We start from the raw sequence: 17,217 nt of genomic DNA on the forward strand, positions 1-17,217 counted from the left end.
TCCGAGACCACGACGCGTTTCCCCGCACAGAGCAGCGGCGTTAGCGCGGGTCTGACGCGGCGTGTTGGCGCGGCCCGGCGGCAGAGGACTGCGGAGCGGCGGCGGGCCGAGCCGCCTCAACCGGAACAACCGGAGAAGAACGAAAACAAGCAAAGCCACCGGTTGTTGTTGTTGCCGCCGTAGTTGCCCGTTGCCATCGGTCACGTTGCACAAACCAGCCGGTGAAGTCGTTAATCCGCCGCTGACGGTTTAAACTCGTGGTCCCTGAAGTAAACAAGGCCGGTACCGGTCCCTGAATGCATCCCGACGCCACAATCCGCAGTGTGACAGAGGAGCGACGGGACTCTTATTATGGTGGGGTGTATACCGGATGTTCAACCATGAAGCTCCACACGTTTAGACACTAACCGGAAGTTTTGTGTCAAAATAAAAGCTGTCGATTACTCCAAAACCTAAAATATCTAAATTATTGTTTCTCACGTTTTTTTAAGTCATCAATAAATCATCCTCATAGATTATTGATCATAAAGTCTTTTAATCAGCAATACATTATTCCTTTAATTTGTAATCAGCAAATCAAACAAAACATTTTCATTCAATATTCAATATTTCAAAACTTCAGATACGATCAATAATAACAGTTTACAATAAAGTTGATCACTCAACACATTATAGCAACAATACGTTTATATTAATCTACGTTTTTTGATGATGTAGACGTGATCAGGAAAGATGGAAAGTAATCTGATAAACAGCTGATAATTCTAAGGAAGGTCAAAGGTGACAAAAAATAAAAGGATTTAAAAATGAAAAAAATAGTAAAATATCTGAATTTTAAATAAACAAAAATAATATTTATTTAAATAATTCAAATTATAATCATTATGTTTATCTTACTGACATATCATTTAATTTTCTTATAATTCTATAATATTTTTTATAATTTCATATTGTCAAAAAGTTATTTTCAATTTTCACAGATTTCTGTATTTTTCAAGATATTTGAAGTACTACATGTAATTATGAAACATATTATTTCAGTTTGAATAGAGCATAACGTTTACGACATTTCGTTTTGGTTTCAGATGATGTTGACAGATAATAATCTAAATAATCAGAATGGTGAATTCGTGTTAAACAGAAAAACAGAAACAGAGAGTTTTCTTGACTCTGATGATTTATCAGAAGAATAAACAACAATAAACCAGAAAGGAAACAGCCTTTGAGTTCCAGGTTCAGTACATGTTTGACTTCCACTGCGCTCCGTTGCTGCCCTCTGTCAACAACAACAACAACAGTGATAACTTTAATCAAATATAATTATTCATAAGGATTCTGTTTGTGATGGAAAACTTACTGGAGAACTCTGGAGTTGCTTTTTTCCTCTGAGATCCAGAAATCTTTTGAATTAAAGGAAACATCTTTAAAAAGAATAAAATCTCAAACTTTCTACAATTATTAAGAAAAATTATTCAATCAAATGAAATAAACCTGGCTTCACTTTTAGAATAAAGTTACATTTAAAGAAAAGAGAAACATTATTTTTGTCACGAGTAAATATGAATTATGTTAAATCAAAACAAACCTTCTTCTTTGATCCCGCAGCGTTCAGAGCGGCGATCTTACTCTCGATATCCGACACCTGCAGGAGGAAAACACGGGTCATCATAACATCCCATAATAACGTCCCAGAATGCATCAGGGTCGTTTGCCTCAACTTTTATAATTACAGGATGAAGATAAAGCGTCTCATTCACGTTATGAGTATCTCATAAGGTGTGATAACATTCATATTATATATATATATATATATATATATATATATATATATATATACAGTATATATATATATTTATCTATATATATAAAGGATCAGACCGGTGTTTCCGGGCCCAGGCGTCCCACCTCGCTCTCGGCGCTCTGGACTCTGGCGGCCGTCAGCGTGACCACGTCCTCCAGCTCCGACAGCTCCGAGTCCGTCCCCCCAAAGCGAGTCTTGGCGCTGCGCTCCAGTCGCTGCAGCTTCGTCTCCAACGCGTAGGACTGACCGGCCGCCATGTACACCTACAGGGACACCACACTGAGACCTGGGGGCCGGCACACCTGAGACCTGGGGGCCGGCACACCTGAGACCTGGGGGCCGGCACACATCAGACCTGGGGGCCGGCACACCTGAGACCTGGGGGCCGGCACACATCCAGACCGGGTCCAGGGCCGGGTATCACTGACAGCAGACTGGGGTCAGATAGTTGTATCATATTTAATGATATACTTGTATCATATTTAATGAGATAGTTGTATCATATTTAATAATATAGTTGTATCATATTTAATGATATACTTGTATCATATTTAATCAGATAGTTGTATCATATTTAATCAGAGAGTTGTATCATATTTAATGCGATAGTTGTATCATATTTAATCAGATAGTTGTATCATATTTAGTCAGATAGTTGTATCATATTTAATGATATACTTGTATCATATTTAATCAGATAGTTGTATCATATTTAATGAGATAGTTGTATCATATTTAATAATATAGTTGTATCATATTTAATGATATACTTGTATCATATTTAATCAGATAGTTGTATCATATTTAATGCGATAGTTGTATCATATTTAATCAGATAGTTGTATCATATTTAGTCAGATAGTTGCATCATATTTAATCTCAGGAGGTCCCAGGAGACTCAGGAGACTCAGGAGGTCCCAGTCTGGCCCCACTGGGACCAGTGCTCCCAGTATGCGGCTCAGATACCCCGCCCTGGTGGTGACACACAGACACAGCAGCCGGGGAGTTAAAGCCAGTCCAGACGTCTCCTTCATGCTTCAGACGGGCGGGAGGGCTCAGCTGGACCTTCACACACAAAGAGGTTGAGAGACAACGTGCAGGTCACGGATGAAGCTTACATTTTCCTCAAGTTCCCTGAACACATCATCTGCCTGCTTAACGTCAGTCCCTACTAAGTGGGCTCTGTCGACCGGCTCTGAGAGGCCGTACTCGACCATTGCGTTTTCTGTGGCATTAATGGTTCTCAGGACCTCAGTGGTGAGGTCACAGAGGGCGGCAGCAGTCGATCTCTGAAAGCCATGTAGAGGGAGAGATGTTAGCAGCTGCACAACAACACCGGATCCTGCAGCAGCTACCTGCCCGGACGCGCCCGAACAACCAGTGTAGAGGTCAGAGAGACGACCCGGCTCCTGAAACCAGACCACTGAACCGCATGATCGTGGTTTAGAACGTCACGTGTATTACAATAGGTCAACGGGGACATGAACAGGGGTCTCCTGGGTGAGCGTCTAGTTTTATAAATATGATAATAAGATATTAGATCCTGTTCTCACGCGATGTCAGAGTCTACGAGTCCTTTGAGCCTCTGGTCGGTGGAACACCACAGAAGAAGACGTGCTGCAGGTGTCCGGATCCCGGCAGGTAGCTGCTGACCTTCACATTTCCACAACCTGCTGAACGGTTAGTAGCTAACGCGGGAGGCAGCCTGTTAGCGAGGAGGACTCATGCAGTCTGCAGGCAACAAACTTCCCTCATTCATTCGTGATGAACTTTGACCTGACGTCTAAAGGTCTCGTTGGGGAGAAGCTGAGCCGTGGAAGCGTGCGCCACAAGGGGCACCCTGGGAGCCTGCAGGTCCTGCAGGGTTCTCAGGGTTCTGCAGGGTTCTGCAGGATCCCTCTTGTGCATCCCCTGGACGGGACCGCCCTCCTACCTTCTGGGCCTCGCTGGGCGCCTCGTCGCTGGATGAGCTCAGCTCTTTGTCCTTCGGGGCGCCCCGGACGCCGGCCAGACTTTTACCGGCGGACTTCTTCCCGGCCTCCTCGTCCGACGACGGATTCTTGTCGCTCAGGTTCCCCGCCAGCTCGCTCAGCTTCCTCCTCAGCTTCTCCTCCTCGTTGTGGCCGGACGGCGGCTGCAGGAACACGAGCAGAGAACATGGAGTTATGGATGAACACCCCGTGAAAATGGCCGACTCGAGAGGAGCCTCGTGGACGTTAGAACCCGGCGCACCTCGTCCGGCGTGATCTTCTCCTCCAGGCGGTTCAGCAGACTCTCGATGGCCGACATGCGCTTGTTCAGCTCATTCATCTGATGGAGTCAAAGGAGAGGCGACAGGTGATCACAACGTTCCATGAGGGTCCAGGTGGTTCACAAGTGATCGGTGATTGGTTGCTTGTCCTTACGGGCGGGGCTTGGCCCAGGTTCTCCTGGGAGGAGGCCCTGCTGTTTCTGCGGCGGTGGGGCGGCTGCAGGTACACAGGTGGGCACCTGGGGTACTCGTCCTCATCAGAGGTGTCCAGGTACTGCTGCCGGGCCACCGAGGAGCTGATCTTAGACAGAGAGCGAGCCCGGACCATCCGGCTGTCCCCGTTGTCATCTGACACACAGGTGAACACACACAGGTGAACACACACAGGTGAACACACAGGCATATAGAGACAGGTGAAGACAGACAGGTGGACACACACAGGTGAACACGCAGGTATATAGAGACAGGTGAACACACACAGGCGAACACACACACACACACACACACAGATGAACACACACACAAGTGAACACACAGGCATATAGAGACAGGTGAACACACACAGGTGACCACACACACACAGATGAACACACACAGATGAACACACACAGGTGAACACACACAGGTGAACATACACAGGTGAACACAGACATATAGAGACAGGTGAAGACAGACTGGTGGACACACATAGGTGAACACACACACAGGTAAACACACACACAGGTATATAGATACAGTTGAACACACACACACACAGGTGAACACACACAGGTAGATAGAGACAGGTGAACACACACACACAGAGGTGAACACAGACAGGTGAACACACACAGGTGAACACACACACAGACAGGTAGATAGAGACAGGTGAACACATACAGGTGAACACAAACAGATAGAGAGAGACAGGTGAACACACACACACAGGTGAACATACACACAGGTGAACACACACAGGTGAACACACACACAGACATGTAGATAGAGACAGGTGAACACACACAGGTGAACACACACACAGACACGTGAACACACACACAGATGAACACACACACACAGGTGAACACACACACACACACAGACACGTGAACACACACACAGGTGAACACACTCAGGTGAACACACACACACACAAGTGAACACACTCAGGTGAACACACACACACAGGTGAACACACACACACAGGTGAACACACTCAGGTGAACACACACACACACAAGTGAACACACGCAGGTGAACACACACACAGACAGGTGAACACACACACACACAGGTGAACACACACAGGTGAACACACACACACACAAGTGAACACACTCAGGTGAACACACACACAGGTGAACACACACACACAGGTGAACACACTCAGGTGAACACACACACACACACACAAGTGAACACACACAGGTGAACACACACACAGACAGGTGAACACACACACACAGGTGAACACACTCAGGTGAACACACACACACAGGTGAACACACACACAGGTGAACACACACACACACAGGTGAACACACACACACAGGTGAACACACACACACACACACACAAGTGAACACACACAGGTGAACACACACACACAGGTACACACACTCAGGTGAACACACACACACACAGGTGAACACACACACAGACAGGTGAACACACACACACAGGTGAACACACTCAGGTGAACACACACACACACAGGTGAACACACACACAGGTGAACACACACACACACAGGTGAACACACACACACACAGGTGAACACACACACACACACACACACAAGTGAACACACACAGGTGAACACACACACACAGGTACACACACTCAGGTGAACACACACACACACAGGTGAACACACACAAAGACAGGTGAACACACACACACACAGGTGAACACACACACATACAGGTGAACACACACAGGTGAACACACACACAGAGACAGGTAGATAGAGACAGGTGAACACACACTCACACACACACACAGGTGAACACAGACAGGTGAACACACACACACACACAGACAGGTAGATAGAGACAGGTGAACACACACAGGTATATAGAGACAAGTGAACACAGACAGGTGAACACACACACACAGGTGAACACACACACAGGTGAACACACACACTCAGGTGAACACACACACTCAGGTGAACACACACAGGTGAACACCAACACAGACAGGTGAACACAGACAGGTGAACACACACACAGATGAACACACAGGCATATAGAGACAGGTGAACACACACACACAGGTGAACACACACACAGGTGAACACACACAGGTGAACACACACACAGGTGAACACACACACAGACATGTAGATAGAGACAGGTGAACACACACAGGTGAACACACACACAGGTGAACACACACAGGTGATCACACACACAGGTGAACACACACACAGACACGTGAACACACACACACAGATGAACACACACACACACAGGTGAACACACACACACACACAGACACGTGAACACACACACAGGTGAACACACTCAGGTGAACACACACACAAGTGAACACACTCAGGTGAACACACACACAGGTGAACACACACACACAGGTGAACACACTCAGGTGAACACACACACACACAAGTGAACACACACAGGTGAACACACTCAGGTGAACATACACACACACACACACACACACACACACACACACACACACACACACACACACACACACACACACACACACAGGTGAACACAGCCAGGTGAACACACTCAGGTATATGAAGGTATTTACCCCACCCATGCTTCACCTCGCCTTTCCCTCTTAACCACAGGTGTGTACTTCTACGTGTACTCTGTGTGTACTGTGTGTACTGTGTGTACTTGTACCAGGTCTCATGGCGTATCGGTCCAGACTCTTCCTGCGGTTGGCTCGGTGGTTGAAGTCGTAGTCCACTTCGTTCCTGTAGCCTCGGTCCTCCAGAATCTGATCCACAAAACACGTCTCATTCACTTGGAAGCTCTCTGACCTCCTATATTATGTATATATATATATATATATATATATATATATATATATATATATATATATATATATATATATATATATATATGTGTGTGTGTGTATTTAAAATTTAGTCGTCATACTTGTATAGACGGCCGGCGTGAATACGGGAAATATTCCTCAGGGTCGAAGTCCAGCGGATGAACGGAGAGCAGACGTTTACTCTTCCTCATCTGAAGGAGGAGGAAGAGGAGGAGGAGGAGGAGGAGGAGGAGGAGGAGGAGGAGAAGAAGAAGAAGAAGCTGCAGCTTCACGTCGGATTCAAACTCAGAAGGTTTTTAGTTTTAGTCCCACGTTACCATTTTGTAGCGCTGGACCTCAGCTTCTCCGTGGTCGTCCTCCATCCCGTTATACACATCTACAGGTACAAATACAATACTTATATACATCTACAGGTACAAATACAATACTTATATACATTTACAGGTACAAATACAATACTTATACACATCTACAGGTACAAATACAATACTTATACACATCTACAGGTACAAATACAATACTTATATACATCTACAGGTACAAATACAATACTTATTAATATATATTATCATCTGTGTTTATACATGCAGATATTAACATGCAAGTGAAATAAATGTGTCGGTAGTTTCAAGCTGGTTCTCATAACTCGTCTCTAAAATACTAAATGAATATCAAAATGAAAGAAAAAGTGTCTGTTTTTTAACCTATTAAGATTGTACTTATTATTATTATTATTATTTTTATTAAGTGAAGACTGTATTGTTAATAATTCTGTGTGTAATATTTCTGGATGTCAACTCACTGCTGCGGACATCCGGCATACTCTGAGTGTCGTCATCCCGACCGGCTGGAGAGGAACACAAGAGGGTCATATCCATCAATATGTAAACAGACATAATATAATATAATATATATATATATATATATATATATATATATATATATATATATATATATATATATATATATATATATATATAATAAACAAGTGAATATCTGCTGTTTCTTATTTAACATTGAAAAATGTTAGGTTGAATATCTTTTGGTATTAAATATTATTTATACAAATTCACGAAATGTGCACTAAATTAATTACTAATTATTAATTGCACTAAAAAAATATTGAACTTCACTTAATGAAAGTCAAACTTTGCAGAGATAATGTTAACACAAAGTCATATTTTATTTGAATGAGGAAATTCATCCTGGAATAATGTTTCATTTTTTTCTTTTCTTTCCTGTGTTCTTTCATCAACCAATAAACCAGTAACACACATAATATATAAACCAGTAGCTCATATACTATATAAACCAGTAGCTCATATACTATATAAACCAGTAGCTCATATACTATATAAACCAGTAGCTCATATACTATATAAACCAGTAACTCATATAATATATGAACCAGTAACTCATATAATATATAAACCAGTAACTCATATAATATATGAACCAGTAACTCATATAATATATAAACCAGTAACACATATAATATATGAACCAGTAACTCATATAATATATAAACCAGTAACACATATACTGCTATATGAACCTCTTAACTGGTCTCTCAAGTGTTTTCTGTATCTTAAACCTTTTGTAATTATTCTAATAGTCTTGTGGTTGAGGAGATATTCTGTATTTATTATGGAGATGAAAACCATTTTCTTTTTAAATGTCTGAGGCTCAACTGGAGTTAAAGAGGAATGGAGTCAGCTGGTGTGGAGAAGCCTCAGTGTGACTGATCTGAGATCAGTCACCCCGTCAGCTGACTGTCAGCTGACCACATGTGACCTCAGTCTCTAACTATGACATCACTCACCGTCTCCGTTCAGCCTCTTGTACAGCGACCTCATCACCTTCTAACTATGACATCACTCACCGTCTCCGTTCAGCCTCTTGTACAGCGACCTCATCACCTTCTAACTATGACATCACTCACCGTCTCCGTTCAGCCTCTTGTACAGCGACCTCATCACCTTCTAACTATGACATCACTCACCGTCTCCGTTCAGCCTCTTGTACAGCGACCTCATCACCCTCTAACTATGACATCACTCACCGTCTCCGTTCAGCCTCTTGTACAGCGACCTCATCACCTTCTAACTATGACATCACTCACCGTCTCCGTTCAGCCTCTTGTACAGCGACCTCATCACCTTCTAACTATGACATCACTCACCGTCTCCGTTCAGCCTCTTGTACAGCGACCTCATCACCTTTGCGCTGCCGAAGCGCTTGAAGCGATTCCTGACGTTGTCGTGGTACCAACCCACGGTCCCGATCTTCAGCACCCTGCAGGAGTACACGTAAGTACTGCATTAGTACACGTAAATACTGCATTAGTACACGTAAGTACTGCATTAGTATGCGTAAATACTGCATTAGTACATGTAAATACTTCATTAGTACATGTAAATACTTCATTAGTACATGTAAATACTTCATTAGTACACGCACACACTTCATTAGTACATGTAAATACTGCATTAGTACGCGTAAATACTGCATTAGTACATGTAAATACTTCATTAGTACATGTAAATACTTCATTAGTACACGCACACACTTCATTAGTACATGTAAATACTGCATTAGTACATGTAAATACTGCATTAGTACATGTAAATACTGCATTAGTACACGCACATACTGCATTAGTACACGCACATACTGCATTAGTACATGTAAATACTTCATTAGTACATGTAAATACTTCATTAGTACATGTAAATACTTCATTAGTATACGCACACACTTCATTAGTACATGTAAATACTTCATTAGTACATGTAAATACTTCATTAGTACATGTAAATACTTCATTAGTATACGCACACACTTCATTAGTACATGTAAATACTGCATTAGTACGCGTAAATACTGCATTAGTACATGTAAATACTTCATTAGTACATGTAAATACTTCATTAGTACACGCACACACTTCATTAGTACATGTAAATACTTCATTAGTACATGTAAATACTGCATTAGTACATGTAAATACTTCATTAGTACATGTAAATACTGCATTAGTACATGTAAATACTGCATTTGTACATGTAAATACTTCATTAGTACATGTAAATACTTCATTAGTACATGTAAATACTTCATTAGTATACGCACACACTTCATTAGTACATGTAAATACTGCATTAGTACGCGTAAATACTGCATTAGTACATGTAAATACTTCATTAGTACATGTAAATACTTCATTAGTACACGCACACACTTCATTAGTACATGTAAATACTGCATTAGTACATGTAAATACTGCATTAGTACACGCACACACTTCATTAGTACATGTAAATACTTCATTAGTACATGTAAATACTGCATTAGTACATGTAAATACTTCATTAGTACATGTAAATACTGCATTAGTACATGTAAATACTGCATTTGTACATGTAAATACTGCATTTGTACATGTAAATACTTCATTATCACAGCTAATTCTTCATTAATAGACAGCCCCAGCGTCACGGTGCCATGAGTGCATCACTACCTGTCTGCGCGGCTCACCTGGTCATGCGGCAGTTGTCGCACACCCAGCCGTGCTCCTTCTTGTTGTAGCGGCTGCAGGACTTGCAGGTGAACATGTGGCAGTCCAGACACTGACGTTTACTGTTGACCAGGAACTTAAAGGGCTGCAGGCAGCGGATGCAGTGAGACTCGGACAGCTGACTCTGAGAACCCAGCAGCTCTCGCTTCGTGTCCTCCTTCTCGATCTTAGTCTTCAAATCACTGAGACAGCCAGAGAGGAGACAGAGGAAGAGCTACCATGATGTAACAACAGGAAGTATCACCATGATGTAACAACAGGAAGTATCACCATGATGTAACAAGAGGAAGTATCACCATGATGTAACAACAGGAAGTATCACCATGATGTAACAACAGGATGTATCACCATGATGTAACAACAGGAAGTATCACCATGATGTAACAACAGGAAGTATCACCATGATGTAACAAGAGGAAGTATCACCATGATGTAACAACAGGAAGTATCACCATGATGTAACAACAGGAAGTATCACCATGATGTAACAACAGGAAGTATCACTATGATGTGTAACAACAGGAAGTATCAATATGATGTAACAACAGGAAGTATCACCATGATGTAACAACAGGAAGTATCACTATGATGTGTAACAACAGGAAGTATCACCATGATGTAACAGCAGGAAGTATCACCATGATGTGTAACAGGAAGTATCACTATGATGTGTAACAACAGGAAGTATCACCACGATGTGCAACAGGAAGTATCACCATGATGTAACAACAGGAAGTATCACCATGATGTAACAACAGGAAGTATCACCATGATGTAACAACAGGAAGTATCACCATGATGTGTAACAACAGGAAGTATCACCATGATGTAACAACAGGAAGTATCACCATGATGTAACAACAGGAAGTATCACCATGATGTAACAACAGGAAGTATCACCATGATGTAACAACAGGAAGTATCACTATGATGTGTAACAACAGGAAGTATCACCATGATGTAACAACAGGAAGTATCACCATGATGTAACAACAGGAAGTATCACTATGATGTGTAACAACAGGAAGTATCACCATGATGTAACAGCAGGAAGTATCACCATGATGTGTAACAGGAAGTATCACTATGATGTGTAACAACAGGAAGTATCACCACGATGTGCAACAGGAAGTATCACCATGATGTAACAACAGGAAGTATCACCATGATGTAACAACAGGAAGTATCACCATGATGTAACAACAGGAAGTATCACCATGATGTAACAAGAGGAAGTATCACCATGATGTAACAACAGGAAGTATCACCATGATGTAACAACAGGAAGTATCACCATGATGTAACAACAGGAAGTATCACCATGATGTAACAACAGGAAGTATCACCATGATGTAACAAGAGGAAGTATCACCATGATGTAACAACAGGAAGTATCACCATGATGTAACAACAGGAAGTATCACCATGATGTAACAACAGGAAGTATCACCATGATGTAACAACAGGAAGTATCACCATGATATAACAACAGGAAGTATCACTATAATGTGTAACAACAGGAAGTATCACCATGATGTAACAACAGCAAGTATCACTATAATGTGTAACAACAGGAAGTATCAATATGATGTAACAACAGGAAGTATCACCATGATGTAACAACAGGAAGTATCACTATGATGTGTAACAACAGGAAGTATCACCATGATGTAACAGCAGGAAGTATCACCATGATGTGTAACAGGAAGTATCACTATGATGTGTAACAACAGGAAGTATCACCACGATGTGCAACAGGAAGTATCACCATGATGTAACAACAGGAAGTATCACCATGATGTAACAACAGGAAGTATTACTATGATGTGTAACAACAGCAAGTATCACCATGATGTAACAACAGGAAGGATCACCATGATGTAACAACAGGAAGTATCACCATGATGTGTAACAGGAAGTATCACCATGATGCAACAACAGGAAGTATCACTATGATGTGTAACAACAGGAAGTATCACCATGATGTAACAACAGGAAGTATCACTATGATGTGTAACAACAGCAAGTATCACCATGATGTAACAACAGGAAGTATCACCATGATGTAACAACAGGAAGTATCACCATGATGTGTAACAGGAAGTATCACCATGATGCAACAACAGGAAGTATCACTATGATGTGTAACAACAGGAAGTATCACCATGATGTAACAACAGGAAGTATCACTATGATGTGTAACAACAGGAAGTATCACCATGATGTAACAACAGGAAGTATCACCATGATGTAACAACAGGAAGTATCACCATGATGTGTAACAACAGGAAGCATCACCATGATGTAACAACGGGAAGTATCACTATGATGTGTAACAACAGGAAGTATCACTATGATGTGTAACAGGAAGTATCACTATGATGTGTAACAACAGGAAGTATCACTATGATGTGTAGCAACAGGAAGTATCACTATGATGTGTAACAACAGGAAGTATCACCATGATGCAACAACAGGAAGTATCACCATGATGTAACAACAGGAAGTATCACTATGATGTGTAACAACAGGAAGTATCACCATGATGTAACAACAGAAAGTATCACCATGATGTAACAACAGGAAGTATCACCATGATGTAACAACAGGAAGTATCACCATGATGTGTAACAACAGGAAGTATCACTATGATGTGTAACAACAGGAAGTACCACCATGATGTAATAACAGGAAGTATCACCATGATGTAACAACAGGAAGCATCACCATGATGTAACAACAGGAAGTATCACTATGATGTAACAACAGGAAGTATCACCATGATGTAACAACAGGAAGTATCACCATGATGTAACAACAGGAAGTATCATCATGATGTAACAACAGGAAGTATCACCATGATGTAACAACAGGAAGTATCACCATGATGTGTAACAGGAAGCATCACTATGATGTGTAACAACAGGAAGTATCACCATGATGTGCAACAGGAAGTATCACCATGATGTAACAACAGGAAGTATCACCATGATGTAACAACAGGAAGTATCACCATGATGTAACAACAGGAAGTATCACTATGATGTGTAACAACAGGAAGTATCACCATGATGTGTAACAGGAAGTATCACCATGATGTAACAACAGGAAGTATCACTATGATGTGTAACAACAGGAAGTATCACCATGATGTAACAACAGGAAGTATCAGCATGATGTAACAACAGGAAGTATCACTATGATGTGTAACAACACGAAGTATCACCATGATGTAACAACAGGAAGTATCACCATGATGTGTAACAACAGGAAGTATCACTATGATGTGTAACAACAGGAAGTATCACCATGATGTAACAACAGGAAGTATCACCATGATGTGTAACAACAGGAAGTATCACTATGATGTGTAACAACAGGAAGTACCACCATGATGTAACAACAGGAAGTATCGCCATGATGTGTAACAACAGGAAGTATCACCATGATGTAACAACAGGAAGTATCATCATGATGTAACAACAGGAAGTATCACCATGATGTAACAACAGGAAGTATCACCATGATGTGTAACAGGAAGTATCACTATGATGTGTAACAACAGGAAGTATCACTATGATGTGTAACAACAGGAAGTATCACCATGATGTAACAACAGGAAGTATCACCATGATGTAACAACAGGAAGTATCACTATGATGTAACAACAGGAAGTATCACCATGATGTAACAACAGGAAGTATCACCATGATGTAACAACAGGAAGTATCACCATGATGTAACAACAGGAAGTATCACTATGATGTAACAACAGGAAGTATCACCATGATGTAACAACAGGAAGTATCACCATGATGTAACAACAGGAAGTATCATCATGATGTAACAACAGGAAGTATCACCATGATGTAACAACAGGAAGTATCACTATGATGTGTAACAACAGGAAGTATCACTATGATGTGTAATAACAGGAAGTATCACTATGATGTGTAACAACAGGAAGTATCACCATGATGTAACAACAGGAAGTATCAGCATGATGTAACAACAGGAAGTATCACTATGATGTGACAACAGGAAGTATCACTATGATGTGTAACAACAGGAAGTATCACCATGATGTAACAACAGGAAGTATCAGCATGATGTAACAACAGGAAGTATCACCATGATGTAACAACAGGAAGTATCATCATGATGTAACAACAGGAAGTATCACCATGATGTAACAACAGGAAGTATCACCATGATGTGTAACAGGAAGTATCACTATGATGTGTAACAACAGGAAGTATCACTATGATGTGTAACAACAGGAAGTATCACCATGATGTAACAACAGGAAGTATCACCATGATGTAACAACAGGAAGTATCACTATGATGTAACAACAGGAAGTATCACCATGATGTAACAACAGGAAGTATCACCATGATGTAACAACAGGAAGTATCACCATGATGTAACAACAGGAAGTATCACTATGATGTAACAACAGGAAGTATCACCATGATGTAACAACAGGAAGTATCACCATGATGTAACAACAGGAAGTATCATCATGATGTAACAACAGGAAGTATCACCATGATGTAACAACAGGAAGTATCACTATGATGTGTAACAACAGGAAGTATCACTATGATGTGTAATAACAGGAAGTATCACTATGATGTGTAACAACAGGAAGTATCACCATGATGTAACAACAGGAAGTATCAGCATGATGTAACAACAGGAAGTATCACTATGATGTGTAACAACAGGAAGTATCACCATGATGTAACAACAGGAAGTATCACTATGATGTGTAACAACAGGAAGTATCACCATGATGTAACAACAGGAAGTATCACCATGATGTAACAACAGGAAGTATCACTATGATGTGTAATAACAGGAAGTATCACTATGATGTGTAACAACAAGAAGTATCACCATGATGTAACAACAGGAAGTATCACTATGATGTGTAACAACAGGAAGTATCACCATGATGTGTAACAGGAAGTATCACCATGATGTATTAACAGGAAGTATCACCTACAATAACTACAGTACCTCTACCACTATAACTACAGTACTTATACCACTATAACTACAGTACCTCTACCACTATAACTACAGTACTTATACCACTATAACTACAGTACTTATACCACTATAACTACAGTACTTATACCACTATAACTACAGTACCTCTACCACTATAACTACAGTACTTATACCACTATAACTACAGTACCTCTACCACTATAACTACAGTGTATTTACATGTAACTGTCAACATGATGGAGGTCATAAGAGAGATAACGTTTGTCACTTTGATACAGAACAGTGGAGTCAGATGAAGTGTGGGGTCTTGGAAGGTTCGGTGTGATCTTCCCAGTGGATCCTTTCAGAGCTCCAGGAGAAGACGCTCCTTGTTTCTGAGTCGTAACGGATCGCTGTGACTGAGATCAGAAGTACCGGTTTCCCAGGAGAGAGACGTCTGTCGAGCTCAGTAATGTTTTAAAGGATCTCCGGACTCCGGTGAGAACAACAGGAAAGTCTGTTTCCTCCCTGACCGAGCCTCTGCTTGCCCACGGGGCTGATGGGAGTTGCAGTCTCTGCTGTGGAACACAGGGCTCTCTGTGAGCGTCTGCCGTGTGACCACGTTGTGATCGCTGCGGCAACAACGAGGCTTTCACGCTCACATTCCTCCAGACCTCACGAGGACCCGGCGCTCCACAACACTCTGTACTCAATATACTTATAGATATATTATATATGTAAAATATATATTGCAAGGTATTGATATCTGTAACTCGTGTAGAAGCCCAGACGTTAGATCTACACTGAGACGATGACGATGAGAGAACTTAAAGAGAAGTGTGAACATGATAAAGCGACATATTAAATATGGTAAACATAAGGCAGAGGGTTCTTACCCGAGCCGCTCCTCTTCGTTCTTCCGCAGGTTGAAGTCTCGTTGGATCACATCCCAGACGTGTTTGGCCTCTTCGTCTGTCAGACGAGACAGATCCAGTTTACGCTCCATGACGCTGGAACCAGATGACGTCATCAGTGATGCTTCATAATCATATATATATGATATCATGCATTGACGGAAGTGACTCGTGGAGTTGCTCAGGGTTCTGTTGTTGGTCTTCACTATTTTATGTTTACATGTCAGTAATATTTTGGGAGGAAAAATGCAAATTATTAAGAAATAACTGCCGAACATCTTCAGGTAAAATCTCAATATTTCAAGGAAAAACGTATCAGCAATATTTTTATGAGGAAATAAAATGTAGTACTGACTTAAAGAAGCAGTGTGTTCATTTCAGAGAATCTATTACACAACCATGTCTTCATTATTGTGTAATGACCTCAGACTATATGGTTATGATCATAGTGAGCAGCTCCTCTTCAGGGAGACGCCAAGGCCACCGGGTTCTACAGGAGCCCAGAGCGGACAAACCAAACCCTCCAGTAGAACCTTATGACCCCTGAAGGCCACCGGGTTCTACACCATGTGAGCCACTAGATGATCAGGTAAATATATATATATATATATATATATATATATATATATATATATATATATATAAAGACTAACGACAGCGA

General features: G+C 41.3%; 1 protein-coding gene across 1 annotated transcript; it reads right to left on the bottom strand.

Moving 5' to 3' along the window:
• Nucleotides 1-537: 537 nt before the first annotated feature.
• mlpha (melanophilin a) lies at nt 538-16,648 on the bottom strand (the record flags this gene model as incomplete). The annotated part of the gene is made up of 15 exons (XM_079237031.1): nt 538-1,276; nt 1,358-1,400; nt 1,586-1,642; nt 1,906-2,064; nt 2,920-3,090; nt 3,735-3,935; nt 4,034-4,111; nt 4,207-4,400; nt 6,905-7,007; nt 7,169-7,258; nt 7,385-7,443; nt 7,870-7,914; nt 9,250-9,362; nt 10,605-10,826; nt 16,539-16,648. The coding sequence occupies 15 exons, from the start codon at nt 16,646-16,648 to the stop codon at nt 1,236-1,238; spliced, it is 1,686 nt and encodes a 561-aa protein (XP_079093157.1). The 3' UTR covers nt 538-1,235.
• Nucleotides 16,649-17,217: the final 569 nt, after the last annotated feature.

Source organism: Taurulus bubalis (assembly GCF_910589615.1).
Source record: "Taurulus bubalis genome assembly, chromosome: 21".
Lineage (NCBI taxonomy): Eukaryota > Metazoa > Chordata > Actinopteri > Perciformes > Cottidae > Taurulus > Taurulus bubalis.